We start from the raw sequence: 15,995 nt of genomic DNA on the forward strand, positions 1-15,995 counted from the left end.
CGAGAATTCATTGTTTAAAAAAAAGCACTGGAGTGCATTTTATGAATTTGCCTGACTAATTTTATTATTAATTTTATTTAACACACTGTTTTGAATGAAATATATCTCAGGTTCTGTCGAACAAACAGCCACTATCTTTAATAAATTTCCTTTTAAATATGTATAGTTTGCTAACAAAGATAGTGATTTTGTGGTTTTGACTTTTCCAAGCCCCTTATTTGCTAACAAAGAGTATCGTAAATTAATACTGCTAAAGATAAGCGGGTCCTAGAGCGTTTCCTAAGTTTGAATTGGTAGAATAAATTTGAATCTAAAAAACTGTATTGTTCGTAGAAATCAAAATCGTAAAACCAGTAGTCTCGTTGGTGTTCGATAGGTACCTACATATGTAGGAATACTTTTACGAAAATTTCAAGGTTGGTTGTGAGAGGTGTAAAAAATGAATTAATAATTATGTTACCTGAGTTTTAAAGATAATGAAAATTATTGCATTATTTTTAAAACTAAAATACGATTAAAAAACATGATGTATCATTGAAGTATCACAAATATTCCATACAATAAAAACAATGAATTAGATCTCATCAGTCTCTAGTCCCTATGAGATGCAAATGATCGCGTATCGACACAGTCGTAAAATTGTAAGGGTGTTCTGTGGACAGGTCCACATATAATAAAAAAAAACACAATAGACTTCTAACGTTGATATCTATGGCACTGACGAGATAACTTACTATACAATAGTAAATTCTGTAGTTCTGGTCATTTGGAATCAGAATTAGTTAAAAATAATAAGGACGTTTTTTTACTCCAAAACACGACTTTTTTACTTTCCCGAAATAAATTGTAGGAGTATGTGTTATTGTTACTTAATTAAATAACAGTAAGCAAACTTCGGCCTCGCCGAAGTGAAAATGACCAATCCGATAAAATGTAAAGCATGACTTCTTAGACATACAACGATTACTTGACCAATTGTCCCATCAAGTGATGCACAATCAGTCAAGTAAATGTCGTGTTTGTTACCGTACAGTTATATTTTATATTCGGGAATAGAGGACCTTGATAAAACCAATGAAAGACATGTAAAATGTTTCTAGGGCATAGTCAAACCAGAAAATTTGAGTCACACGTATATTGATACTTTTGTCGCATATGTACTAAAAATATAGTTCTATTTTTTTTTAATAACGACAAAAATAATTTGTAATTAATATTTTTCCATTAGCATTATTATTACTTAACTTATTATTACTTTTTTAAAGGATACAAAAGTATTCCAGTAATAAATAAACCACATTCACGAGAAGTTCTACGCCTAAAAAATTCAGAACGCAACCAAAAGTACAATTTCATAGCAGTCTTTGATATTTACCATCATTTCTGTTTTAAGTTAAACATAGTTGTTTGGTTCTGATAATTTGGAAATAAATGACAATAATTAGGTTAAAATTAAAAACAAACAAATTCAGAACAATGGCTCGTTAATGAATCACCTGTACGGGTAATGTTCCCTACAAAACGTGAAGCACTCACCATATATCAAAATTACATCAGTCTTTTCGTCACAGTGATAGTATTTGACACTACGCTAATATTGTTACACAAAACCGATAACTATTATTATTATATTTTTTGATGCGTCTTGAATTTTTAAGGCGTGGAGCTTCTCGTCGATAACCCTGTCTAGCAATTATGAAATTCAAATTACCTAAGCTTCATATTATTTATAAGGTAAAACCATGCTTCTTTTTGTTAACCCTAGCCATGGGAATTTAAGTGCAAAAGACTTTCGCCTCTGTTAATAATAAGTTTTCTACAGGAATTTTCATAAGAAATTTGACAAAATATTGGATTAGTTCGAACATATTACTTGCAAATAATTATTTTGACACTTCGTCCTGGGGATCTGGCCAAGCAATATATAATGATTTTAATATTCTTTTTTATTAAGTATTATTAATTCATTCTATTATTACTTTGTTCTGTATGATAGAATGAACTGATTGATTTATAAAATATTAGCATAATATTCTGCCAAATTTCAATTGAAAATTTCTGCTAGAAAACTTATACTTACCACCCAAATTTTTTATACGTAAATTTCTATGGCCAGCGGTAAAAAAGTCAATGCATATGACAACAATTAATTTTGGAAAACTTGTATGTATATAAACACATGCACTGTGAAATACATTTAAATCTCCAACTACATTTTTGCAAAGGTATTTTAAAATTTAGAGAAACATTAATTTTTACCAGATGACTCAAATTTTGTTTAACGATAGCTTGCTTATTAGTAAAAATACTAATGTGTGGCAACACTAGGTAAAATAAGTAATATATAAAAATTAAATAAAAATTAACGATGTTGACTTTTGTAATACACCAAAAATATTATTATTATAAAAAATGAAACTGTATTCTATAGACAATAGCAAGTACTTTCGATTTTCAAGAAAAACACTATAACTTCCTAAAATAAAAAGTTTTCGTTGCGTGTCTTCATGTGAACATTTGATATATATCATTAAATTTGGCTTTCACATTATATCCAGAGATCCATTAACAAGTGAAGGTAGGCCCGTTCAATACATTTCAAGATGGGACACATTTTATGACAATATGAAATAAAAAATATTTTTGATAGTTTATTTTTTAAGTAACACTTTCCACTTTTCCAGTGTAGATACAAAATAATATTAGTTTACTGAATGTAATACAAATTTCTGAAATAGAACAATTCAATTTTTTGCACTGGAATTTAAGTAGGTAAATAATTTTGTAAATAAAATGTTATTTTCATTGGCAACTGAATTTAATTTTATATATTTTAAAAGTTACAAATTTTGTCATAAAGTAATTGTTTTATGTAGCAATACCGGCGCACACAGATCATCAAAAAGCGAAAGTTAATATTTGTCATTTACCACGCGGATCAAATTAACATTTTAATATGAATATAAAACAAGAGAGCTTCATTATGAAATTCCTAAAAACCTGACAACTACAACAAAGTTCTTGCACATGAAACCTAACCTCAGTCCCAAAACGTAGTTCAGTCCACCTGGTAATATTTTGCAATATGCAGCATGCTCTTGAAAATCTGAAATCTAACAATACATCCTTGACAGAAAAAATACGACTCAGCAATTTATTGTACATATTAACCTCGGCGACAAAGTAACGTCATTGGAGTCAAAAATTTCATGAGATTCGTATGTATAAGTTCTATTAATAGACAATTACCGAAAACACGTTCCGTAGAACGTACAGCACGCAAAACGTAGAAAAAACTGTTATATCTATGGAAACAGAAAATGCAGTGTCTCTATTGGCGATTGTGTACGTTAACGGATAATACGTTGTACGGAACGTAATTTCGCTAATTGTCTAATATAAACTATACGCAGACGTTGGTTTAGCTACAATTAAATGTGGTAAAAATCTAGTGTACGTCAAGTGAATGTCCAAGGCCATACTATATCTGTCATTCTGTTTTGACACTTAAATGTGGTGGCTTAAGCTTAAAAATTTTGACAAATCCAGTGTTCGCTATTATTGCTTAAAACCCACTTTGTTGCTAAGTTTTGTCTGCGATTACAAATATTATGTTGATATTCGACTTATATATTTCTAAACGTCAAATGTTAATTTTTAATGTTAATTTATTTTGCAAACTTAACTCATTTTCGGTTTGTAGTTTAGGTTTTCGATTTTTCGATACGGTAGCACAAAATGCAGATTAATAGTATTAGTTTGGTATGGCCATTTATAATAAAATGTGTCTAGTGACTACAGCAAAAGGCAATGAGCCGGGTTATTTTATATAAGTTCATAAGGAGATAAAAATCGAATTTAAGCTCACAACGTGTTAAAAATGAAGGACGATATACTCACATTTTGGTAATAAAGGCTAAAAGAAGACACCAAAAGATGTATTTGTTTAAAGTGGAAGTATTGAAGGGATAAGCATGGTAGAAATAATTCCAAGGTATCGAAATACTCTTTTTTCTGGATACAGAAATTGACAATGTATAAATTAACTAGTCAATATGCACACATCTAGAAAAAATCCATATAGTGTTCATTTCTGTTTTGGGTCAAATGCGTCATGGCTCGCAAATTCAAAAGCGCACTTACTGTTAAGAGGCATAGTGGATAGTCAACGCATGGCCACAAGTTTTGAATAACCATTCAAATCCATATTGCGCAGTTGAAAATGCATCAAATGAATTACTTTTGCTATAATAATAGTGCAAATCCATCCTTAACAATTTGCTGCTAAACGTAATTTACGAAAATTTAAAAAAATTGTAATTAATAATCAAAAGGATTCAATTTTGTTATTTTTAGTAGGATGTAAACTGACTATTGTTAATACAAACATTCAGTCTTCGCTTTGGAGTATAAGGAAAAATTGAGTGTCATTATAAGATTTATAAATGTTTCATCATGAACTTTACAATGACACTCAAATTAATCTGCTTGATTGGCTATAATCCCAGCGTCCTATATACAATCATATTTTAACAACAAATGTTATTTATTCGATAAAAATCAATTTTGAAAAAGTTTTCTAATTTATAATTTAATTGGTAATCCAAGATGAATTCTTCGAAAAAAACTAACGAAAAAATTAAGGAATATAATATGGATCATTAATACAATCTAACATAACACCACAAAGTTGAAAACTGCAATTTAATTTACAACATGATCAACACGTACTGTTGAGTTGGCAATATAATTAACTTTTGAGAAAATTGTCTTGCGGTGCTATTGCCAAACGTGATTAAAATCCTTGATGCCATGTCGCTTTTAAACGCTCAAGAAAGTTTGGTTTATCCATTTTAATACTAATCAGTAACAAATTTTGACGTAAATTAAATATCACTGTCAACCATGTAGGTTTTAACAACAAGAAGTAAGGTGGAGTGACATGTCTGCCAATTTCAAGCAAAATTCATTGATACCACCAACTGAAACATTACTTGTTGATGACTCTGATGTTCACGATTGTTTTAAATATGCAGTAGGCTAAGATATTTTTTTGGTAGTTAGCGTCGGTGCGGTCATATAACGTTCTTTTTTTAAATAATTTCTGTCAGTTCTGTTATTAATTTAGATTATTTATTTTATTCCTGGCATTTTATCCTGTGGTTTCGGCCGACAAGAAAGCCTGCATCAATAAAAGCTCTGGTGAATACAAAACTCTAGTGATGTAAAACATTTTCGAAAGGTTGTCACGTATTTAAAAAAAAAAATTTTTTTATTATTTTTTTAAATATTCAGAAGTGATAAATAACTTAATGTTTTATTGCAAGTCGGTAAAAATTCAATAACTGATACCTTCAAACAAGACTTTGAGCACCTAGAATTTTTTCTTTTACAATAAAGACTTAAAACTGATAAATTTTTAAATCAGGTGGTTCGGAAATACCTTCAGTCTTTCATTTGGCAGTACTATTTGCATAATCTATATTTTACTTTAGATATAATATTAACACTCGCAAGAGAAAAGTTGGAATTTGAGGAACTATTTTCTACATAATTTTAAAATCCATAAGTTAGATATTGCTTGTTAATGACGAAAAGTTCTATGTGAATAAAAACATGTTATGGCATCGAGAATCTTTTCTCTTTGAGAATACTTCTTTAATATCAAAAATTTAACGAAAACATATTATTTGTATGTATCGTGATAAAATGTGGACATCCCAAAATGATAGCATAATCATTTAATTCCCAGTTTAGCAAGGCAATCATATAAGTGTGTTGTAATAATGGACAGTGAACCATATCACTCAATGAATGCAATTGGAAAAACTGCCCACACGTCTTCTACCATGGAAAAATGGAAATAGAATAGTTCACTAAACACCATATACAATTAAATCAAAACAGTCAAAAAGTTATTATACATAAAATTTTAAATTACAAGAGCCATGAAGTTCTTAGATTACGCCCATATCATTGCCAATACAACCTTTCGAGTAGAAATAAAGTTGACCATTTATGATCGAAAACACTTTTGAATCGTACACTCGAAATGTGGGAGAATTACTCGTATTGTTTATTGTAAACACTGCAAACAAATGATTAGTTACTTCAAACTGGAAAAAACATGTGAGTAATTTTTCTGTTGCTGATATTTCTGTATTCATTATTTTATCGGGAGATTCTTATTCAGAATCAGATTTTGATGAGTCAGATTCAGAACTGCGTTATAAATAGGTATACATATATTTTACATTTCAATTAAAATTCGTAGTTTTATGTGGAGGTATTGAAACTAAATAGTGTGTTTGTCCAATCATTTGATAAATGTAGCAAACTGACAGCAAGGCTCAGCTGTTATCAATTATAACCTAAAATAGATTTGTGATGACAAATCACAATACTGTCAAGTAAAATGTCACATTTTTATAGATTGCAATAAAATATATACTTTAGACTGCACGAATTTGAAAGAATCGTGAACTGTTAATACTGACTAATTATTATTTAAACTGGCACACAAAGTAAAAATTAATAATATTAAAAATAATTTCATTTACGTGACATATTGTTGTAACTTTTGTATTTTTTTAGTCTTAAATATAATAAAGCTTTAAGTCGCAGAAGTGTTATGCACTAATTCTTAAGGTAACTTGGATACAATATTTAATTTACCCTGTTTGTCCAATTTCTGTAAATCCAAAATTTAAACGAAGTAAAAGCCTTAATATTTGACGATTAGTAAATGTTGTTACAGTTATAAAATCTTTGAATTTGGAAAGTTACTAGGCAAATATAGTGGAAAAACATTTGTCTTATTCTATTCTCCAAAAACAACATACAGATGATGAAATTGGATATATATATTATATATATATGTATATTTATTTATTTATTATTATCATAAAACCGATATTATTAAAAAAAACAATTAAAGCACAATGTCTAACATTTTCATCGTAATACAGGAAAAGGAAAAAGCTTGAGAGACACGATATAAGAAATTACAGATCTCTGCTACAAATGTTATATGCATATTATTTTTTTACAAGGATTTTGTCTAGAAGTAAGATCTTCTGATTCAAGTTTAAGTTTTAATATTGTGTTACTTTAATTTATGTCTTCATAAGTTTTTGAGGTAATTTTACTTAAACATATACCAGCAAAATTTTAAAATTACATTCAGATACACCCTTAAAAGTAGAAGTTTCATAATAAATTTAGAAGGCATTACTGAAGTACTTATTGTTAAAAGTTTGATGGCATCTATTGTATCAAAGAAACCACATACCTATTTGTTTTTTGTGCTTTAATTGATGATATTGACAAATTAACGTGATATATTGAATAAAATATGATCATCACACATTATTTATATTATTTCGCCTATACGCGAGTGAACTGATTAAATTATGGCTTATGGTTTACATGGCTTATATGATAAATTTATAAAGCAATACGTTTAGAGAGTAAAATTTTTGTTTATGTGTATAACAGCTATTACTGTTTAAAAATCTTTAAAAACCTCTAAATGTTGGCATGAACTATCACAGAATATTCTAACCATAAAAATGAAACTAGCACAAAAATATTGTGAATATGGATTCCTTTTTAGTTGAGATCTTAAGTTCCTATTTTCAGTTTTCTTCCAGATAATGGAAGCTGCAACATCATCAAACATGGCACTAAATTGTTCAAAGTTTGCTAAGTACTCAATTAAATTTTCGCCTTGTATGTATTCATAACAGAGAAAAATTTGTTTTTGCAAGATATACCACGGGGCAAAATTTGTTGTCCCACGTTAAAACAAAACAGCCGTGTGGATTTAATATGTCTACTGACTTTACTGATGTAGGGAAAATAATCTCTAAACCTAGAATCAAAACTAAATTTTCGAAATTTAAATGAAAATGTTTTTTTCTTCATTTATTTCTGTGAACAATTCTTGCTAGCGATTACGTCATTAACAAAAAAACTGCCAACAGTACAAAATTTAGAACATAAAGGTGTAGTACAAACAAAACGAGGCTGCTTCGTGGGATATTTGATGTGTTACAAAAAATATTCAGTAGTATATACTTAATTTCGTCATCAATTTTTCACAGTATGTTGAGTTGTTATTTAGTAATTAACCATATCTGATATTATTAAATCTAGCTTCAGAATATTGTATTTGCATATATATACAAAACTTAAACCATACAATTTTGTAAAATAGTACAAATATTGTGATATAATAACTTTAAAAAATAGTCATAAAATAGTTCCGTACCTTAAGAATATATATCAAATCACATATCGTTTTAACTGGCCTTAAATGAATTAACTAACGTTTAAATAAACATCAAATATGTATATATCCTCTCATATAGTTGATGTCAAAAATACATAGCTCTTTCTATTCTCTCATTATGTAAATAATATACAAATTTAATATAAAATTTACACCTTTATATTAAATAGGTACGTATTATTCCAGTAAGGCACATGTCAAATTATATTGACTACAGTAGCCAGCGAAAGTAAAAAAATTTGAGCATTATTGTACAGTGATGCAATTTAAAGGAACAATTATACAACTACAAATGATAATACGAGTACAACAAGAAACAAAAATCACAACCTCATTGATTGAAATTTCAGTTAGTCACATCAGTGGCCGGTCTGTCTAAAGTCAAGTCTAAAGGCACAGGTTTTAAAGGTTCATCAACGCCAACATCTATACAAAGTTCTTGATCACTCTCAGAAGATGGTATCGTCGTCACTAACTCTGGTGTTTTCAATGATAAATCAATGGGTTCTACCTGATCCGGTGCAGAAGATACAGTTGTGAAAGGTCCTCTAGTCCACAGATCTTTCCACGATGAAGGATCTGTAAATCCATGAAGTGGGGGTAACCATTTAGAAAAACCCCCGCTAGGAGAAATAGAGGGAAGTGACGCCGGAGAAACTGAGGGAGCGTTAACTAAAGCACTAATAAATTTCCGTCTGTCAAAACACTCGCTATCACTGGCCGGTGACGGTAGTTTTTTCATTGTATAATAATCACGATCATTGGTAGGTTTCAAATAACTAAATGCACTAGATGAACGAACTTCTTCTTCTATATCAGCCGACGAAGCACCACTATCGGATTCTGAACTCTTAGTCTCTCTGGAAGCGGTTCTTGGGACGGAATTTTGAAACAATGGTGTAAGGTAAGGATGTGGACGAAGTAGGTTAGCCGCCGCCGCTATATTGACACCAGCCTGTTGTTGTTCTTGAAGGAGGCAGTGGATTTTGAACCAGTTCGATCGACGACCATAACGAGACCCGCTTTTGGACATACCTACTAAAAGACATTTTCGCAGACGACAGGCTTTGCATGCAGTTCGATTTTTTTTGTTGATCACACATTCTCCGTTGTTTTTGCACTCTGATATTGAGCTGATGTTGTTGTACGTTCTTCCAAAAAAGGACTGAAATAGAGATATTAATGATTAGTCTTGATGTTAGGGTAAACAAAACAAATATTTTTAAAGTTAAAAAACAACCGGCCTAAACGTAAAGAAATCTTTAGTCAAAAAAGTTTAATCACTATATCAACTCTCTAAAGTCACTGCTATGTGGACATGTATCACCTACGTTAGAATAAAAACAACGAAGTAGAAACTTGATGACAACCTAAGTGGCTATTTTTAAAAATTATAACTTGCATTGTTTCTTTTGAGAAAAATTTCCGATAATATTTTTGAACTGCACCATCATTGTTTTGCGTTTTAAAAAAGGGAACCACAAAGCTTATAGTAATGTCAAATCAGCAAGATGAAACAAAAATTAAATAATGTTTAATTTAAATTGTTAGGATGGCGTAATATTTTGATTAGTGTTATTACTTATTATAGATTATCAAAATTTCTTTAAACTTCAACAAAGAAATGGTGGAGCTATACAACCAACGTTGTTATGAAAAAATTGATCCAGTTGTTGGCAAGAAGACTTTAATACACCCTAACATTGGTCACACGTCAAAAAGCGAAAGAATTTCTATGGATGTTGAATTAATACAACCAACAAAATCTTATTTCAATCATACATATTATAGGATACATATCCTCCGTTCAAGTTTTATTGGAAGGAATATATAGGTTATTAACAAGAAGTTCCAAGCCTAAAAGATTCAAAACGCAACCAACAATACAACTGCAAACAGTCTTTGATATTTTTACTATTATATTATGTTTTAAATAAAACATAGTTATTTATTTGGTTTTAATCATTTGGAAATAAACGTCAATTTTTAGGTTGAAAGCAAAAACAGATTCAAAACAAACCCTCGTCAAAACCCAAAACAATTGCCGATTTTTTTCTGTACTCACCATATATCAAAATCAGATCAGTTTTTCCGTTGTTTGAATACGTTTCGCATCAATCCTGCCGAAACATCAATTTTAGCACAGTCGCATCTGGCATTGCGTTAATGTTATTGCAACAAAACAAATAACTGCTTTACTTCTTTAAAAAATGGTATGAAATACAAAGATGGTTTTACAATTTTATTTCTGTTGTCTTGAATTTTTTGGCACGCAGCTTCTCGTGAATAGTCCTGAATTTCAGTTCTAATAATATGAACTTTTATGCATACATCCTATTCAGATTTACTTCTCGAGTGAATGCTAACAAAAAAATTGTAACACAATCATTATTTAATGTCTGCTAGGCGTTTCAGAACTCACGAATAATAATATCTCGTATTACTTTGTTTAGCTACCGGGTGGCTACTAATGATTCAAGCAAATTTTTATGTTCGCAATTCTGAATTGTTGGTATCCACGCTAGTACATCAGTTCACAGTTGTCAATTTTGACACGAGCAGGCCTAACAAATGTGTTGATTGGTTGAGACGATGGCAGTTATCATAAATGTCACTTTGACAGTCAGGTGTGTCATCATAAAATTTTAAACAAGTTACCAACCTGACAAAAAAGTCACAAATATTAATTAGTCACTCTGCATCTGTCAATGATAGTTGGCTAAATAATCTTTAAATTTACGAACCAGTTATTTATAAATTTCAAATGTACCCTAGAAAAATCGTGAAGATTATTTGACACCAACCAAACTTTATATAAGTGTTCATCTATACTGAGTAATGATTATGCTTCAGAAGCGAGGAATATAAATTAATTTATAGGGCCTTTATTATCGTGTCATACGCACATCACATTTTCTTAAAACAGAACAGATGTTTTTGGCAATTGCAAACGCACGTATCAGAAAATACAGGAATTTTTGCCTAGTATAATACTGATACCAATTTTATCTATGTTTTGAAAATAATATATTTTTGCATAACACACAACCTTCTTCCTGTTCCCTTTTTAATACTGTGTAAAATATTAATTTTTCTTGAAATTCCAATCTCGACACGAGCACAAATTTATGCGTTGTTTTACCAATAATGACACTGAATACATATTAATGATCACTCCGCTCACGTTTCTGCACATCTGAATATTTCATAGATGCAGAACTATCTAGACTCAATACATAAGATAGTAAAGCTATGACCCAAACATTTTCAACACACCTTTTTCGACGTATTGTTTTTATTTCTGGGGTAATAGCTAAAAGAATTGTTGTAACAGACAAATATAATTTCTTGTCTTTTTTAATGTTTCGCAACTCATAAAATTTTAAAATAAGATTTTTGACATTTCCGTCATTTGTTGTCTTGGTAGTGGAAACAGATAGGTAGATAAACACTTTTCGAAACTAACAATTACTTCAAAATTTTAGTTGTAGATTAATTAGGCCCGGTTGTATAAAGCCTTTGTCAACTTTAACAAGTTGTTAAACCAATGTTAAATTCGTTTGCTAATGTTAAGTGTTGTATAAAGCAGTTGACAATCAGTTAACAGCGTGTTAACTAACAATATGTCAAACCTGTGTTAACTCAGGATTTGGGTTGTATAAAGCTATCGTCAAAGTTAACATCATGTCAAACCTTAGTTAACTTTCTGTCAGCTAATTAGTCATCCGTCATCAATTAAGTTGCGATTTTGTGTTTGCTTGAAGTTTTAAGGACAAGGTTTCTGATAGGTTTTGAGGTAAAATAAACGTAATTCAGTAGTAATATGTTGTATTTAACATAATTGTTCATGCAAATCAATAGAAGATGTCAGCATCTACTTTGTCTTCATTGAGTGACGAAAGCGATGAAGAAGGGAGACTGCAAGCAGCAAGAATTCGCCGTCCAAGACGCTTTTTCGTTCGTAAGGATCCTTTTGAACTATATGATGATATGAATTTCAAGGAAAGGTATAGGATCAACAAAAACACATTCAACGAGTTGCTCAATCTGATTGGTCATCACCTGGAACCTGCAACAAAAAGAAATCACTCTATTTCTGCAAAATTGCAACTCCTTGTTACTTTACGATTTCTGGCAAGTGCATCATTTCAACAAGTGCTCGGGGACAATATTGGCATTCATAGATCTTCAACCAGTAGAATCATTACCAGAGTATGTAATGTTATAGCAGCTTTAAAACCTCGTTACATTAAGATGCCAGTAACTGGCCAAGAAAGACGTTCAGTTAAGTCTGGATTTCACAACATTCGTGGGTTTCCGAAAGTAATAGGTGCTCTCGATTGCACTCACGTCAAAATACTCTCTCCAGGAGGTGAGCAAGCCGAACGATTTCGGAACCGCAAAGGGTACTTCTCAATCAATGTTCAGGGAGTTTGTGATTCAGAATTAAAAATCATAAACATTATTGCTCGTTGGCCTGGTTCCGTTCACGACAGCACCATTTTCAATGACTCACCCCTGTGTGCTGATTTAGCTTCTGGCGTATACGGAACAGACTTTGTATTAGGTGATAATGGTTACCCATGTCGCAGTTATTTACTGACACCACTGCTGAATCCAAGAAACCGTATGGAGAGAGCATACAATGCGGCTCACAAGGCCAGTAGAAATTGTATTGAGAGGTGTTTTGGAGTGCTGAAACGACGTTTTCCTTGTTTGTCTAGAGGATTAAATATGAAACTTCAATCAACTCTCCACATTATTGTCGCTTGTGCAGTGCTACATAACATATGCATTCTAGAAAAGGACGCATTTTTTGAAGGTGAAGATCAAGATGTTGATGAAGATCCAGAATTGCACATTTTTAATAACGAAAACACAGCAGTTCGAGTGGCCCTAATTAATTCAGTGTTTGCAGACCTTTAAATTATTGTTTAATGTATGTTAAAATTGTGTTAAAGAAAAGCCGATATGAATGAAAAATTATTTTTATTTTGCATTTAAATTTTCCAACTCTTTACGTTTAATTTTTAAATCTAAAACATGCAGCTGCCGTTTGGATTTTAGTTCGAAGCAAGCTATTTGATATTTTTTTTTGAAGTATAATTCCTTGTAATTGACTTTTTTGTTTCTCGTTGTTCTAATCCTGGTACGGCGCGATGTTGTGGCTCTTATCTCAGGCACAGGCTGAGTAACTGGTACATCTCCAGGATCCAAATCAGGAGTCGGTGCCCGAAGTTGAGTACCAGAACACCCAGGAATATCTGTAGGTACTGCAATAATAAATGCGTTGATCTTAAAGGTATTACACACTTTGGAGAGTAAAATATGCTGTTACCATCATGAAAATAGTTCGCAGCATCATCGAAAAAATTCGGTAAAGGTTGCACTTGGTCTTCTATTATAGCTAAAATTTGAGCGCCTGTTTCATCCAACTGCGGCTTATAATTGCCTCCACCGGTTCTATTAAGTTCGCGCCTGTCCTCCTCATCAACCACCTTTGCCTTTAAATATTGTTCTTTCTGTTAACAATAAGTAAATTCGTAGTATGGTCTTTTGATAATAATTTAGTTTTTACATGTTCCTCCGCGACATCTTTTCGTGTTTTCCGTTTCAAATTAGCGTAGAGCAATTTCAAATGTTTTACGGTCCTGCTCACTTCAGTCTCTGCATTAAACTCATGTGTTATCTTCTCCCACGCTCTGTTTTTTTTCTCATTAATAACACATGACGTGCCTTTATTTTCAATAGTAGCTTTATACCTTAATCAGGGAAAGAGGAGTGGATATAGCAGACATGTAAAACCGAACGAGGTTATACTTACCTTTCAACTATATCTAAAAATGTAATTTTTTCCCTAGCAGAAAAATTGGGGGTTCTTTTTGTTAAATCTTGCATTTTATCTTCTCAAAACGGCAATACCACACAATGCAAGTTACAAATTGAAGCGACGTTTTGGAGGGAAACGTCAACGCGGGAACTCGTACCAACGTAAATTGGTAAACGATAAAATTTCTAGTATTCGAACGTGATCCTATGTTAACTCGTTGTCAAAGGTTTGTCAGTTAACTAGCGTCCGCAAATTGTTTATACAACGGTGTCACAAATAATCCAATGTTAACAAGCTGTTAAAGTTGACAGAGTGTTAGCTGACATCCAACTTGACAGGCTTTTATACAACCGGGCCTTTAAGAGAATTATCCTCAGCAAGGAAGATAGAGTTCTATTAGATTTGCTTACTTATTTTTTAAACGCGAAGGTATATTCTTTTTTATTTTGAATCTGTGCAATTAACATTTTTTTACAGCCATTACTACATCAGTGTTTATTTGATTCATTTGTGTGCCTAAAATATGTGCTTATTTAGTCGTGACAAAAGTATAGAAGCGTGAAAAAAGTGCCGCAGCATTTCATTATTAACCCCTCAATTCAAAGGAAAGGTGCTACAACTTCGACTCCTGAGAGGTGTATCTGTAGCACCGTAGCTCCAAGAGATGAACTGATTTCAATGTTTTTTTTTTTTGAAAGCTGGTTTGATCGGAGTGGTTCTTAGTTATGTTTTACGAGACATTTCAAAATAATCAGTGTATGTAGCTGTTGCACCGTAGCTCCCAAACGAAAGAACCGATTTCGGTCGAAAGCTGGTTTAATCCACAAGGTTCTGACAAAGGTGGTTGGATGAGCGACTTGATTCGCTTGTCTTGGAGGGTAAAAGAAAGAAAAGCAGTAACTGCATATATAAACATCAAGTTGGCTTCCCATACTTACACGTTTCTACAATATCAAGTCAGTCTGTCATGTTTCGATAAAGAATTAAGGGGAGTCTCTAAGTTTGACGCATGGAATTTTAAACACAATTGCAGACTGTAATATCTGTGCATTATTAACAGACATTTTGTTATGAAATTTTATATATAACTTGAACACAACGTGCGCTATATGACGTAAGATTTTTTTTAAACGGTTTATCATACTCTTCTTGCTTGGTGAAATTTTTCATAAACGCAGATTTCGCCACTGTTTTCAGCTTAGAGAACTGTAGTCCTTACCCAAGAAACATAGACTTTTTTATCGGAAATGAGACACAGTAAAAGCAATCATTCCGTCAAAAACATCCGTTGAAGACGCACTACGATCTGGAGTGAAAAAAAAGCATCATACATTTTTAATCAAAATGTATCTGTTTATCAACCCCAAAAACTTGGTGATGTCATCTCAAAATTTTGCGGAATAAATCCTATCTAAAGTGTGCAAAATATGTTCAGTCTATACCTGTGATTTATCATTGCATTAATATTTTTTAGATGTGCTTCAAAGAAATTAATGAATCAGTCAATTTATTTTATTGAATACTTAAATCCAGAATTGCAAAACTGAATACTTTGAAGACGTTTTAAGGTTATTGTAAGGATGGTAAAGCGTTAATCAAAATATATCTGTTTATTATCTCAAAAAACTCATGATGTTATTTCAAAATTTTGCCGAATAAATTCTACCAAGATGTGCAAAATATGATGAGTTTTTTTTACTTGTGGTTTATCATTCCATTAATATTTTTTAGATTTGTTTAAACAGGTAGCTTAAAAAAATTAATGAATGGGTCAAATTATTTCATTTATTAAATCAGGAACGGCTCATTCCATTTTCCCAGAAAATTTTGGAAATACAGTACTGTTATTTTTAGTATTACACTGCAGGAAAC

At 31.5% G+C, this 15,995-nt stretch overlaps 3 protein-coding genes across 3 annotated transcripts in view; 1 reads left to right on the forward strand and 2 right to left on the reverse strand.

The window, feature by feature from the left end:
- Nucleotides 1-8,473: 8,473 nt before the first annotated feature.
- The window catches only part of LOC135143294 (protein embryonic gonad-like), a 73,846-nt gene continuing 66,324 nt past the window's right edge, over nt 8,474-15,995 (reverse strand). The window contains exon 3 of the mRNA XM_064075161.1: nt 8,474-9,458. Coding sequence (XP_063931231.1) covers nt 8,640-9,458 — 819 coding nt within the window. The 3' untranslated portion in view covers nt 8,474-8,639. The remainder of the gene's footprint in view (nt 9,459-15,995) is intronic.
- LOC135143416 (putative nuclease HARBI1) lies at nt 11,844-13,219 on the forward strand. Its single transcript, XM_064075281.1, has one exon. It carries the CDS (start codon nt 12,158-12,160, stop codon nt 13,217-13,219), a length of 1,062 nt encoding a protein of 353 aa, XP_063931351.1. The 5' UTR covers nt 11,844-12,157.
- LOC135143354 (myb/SANT-like DNA-binding domain-containing protein 3) lies at nt 13,266-14,320 on the reverse strand. Its single transcript, XM_064075211.1, has 4 exons — nt 14,118-14,320; nt 13,872-14,055; nt 13,632-13,815; nt 13,266-13,566 (listed from the first exon to the last, which is right to left on the reverse strand). Exons 1-4 carry the CDS (start codon nt 14,189-14,191, stop codon nt 13,283-13,285), a joined length of 726 nt encoding a protein of 241 aa, XP_063931281.1. The 5' UTR covers nt 14,192-14,320; the 3' UTR covers nt 13,266-13,282.

This window comes from Zophobas morio, unplaced genomic scaffold (assembly GCF_036711695.1).
Source record: "Zophobas morio isolate AGI-343-1 ecotype UQ-CSIRO unplaced genomic scaffold, CSIRO_AGI_Zmor_V1 ptg000058l, whole genome shotgun sequence".
NCBI lineage: Eukaryota > Metazoa > Arthropoda > Insecta > Coleoptera > Tenebrionidae > Zophobas > Zophobas morio.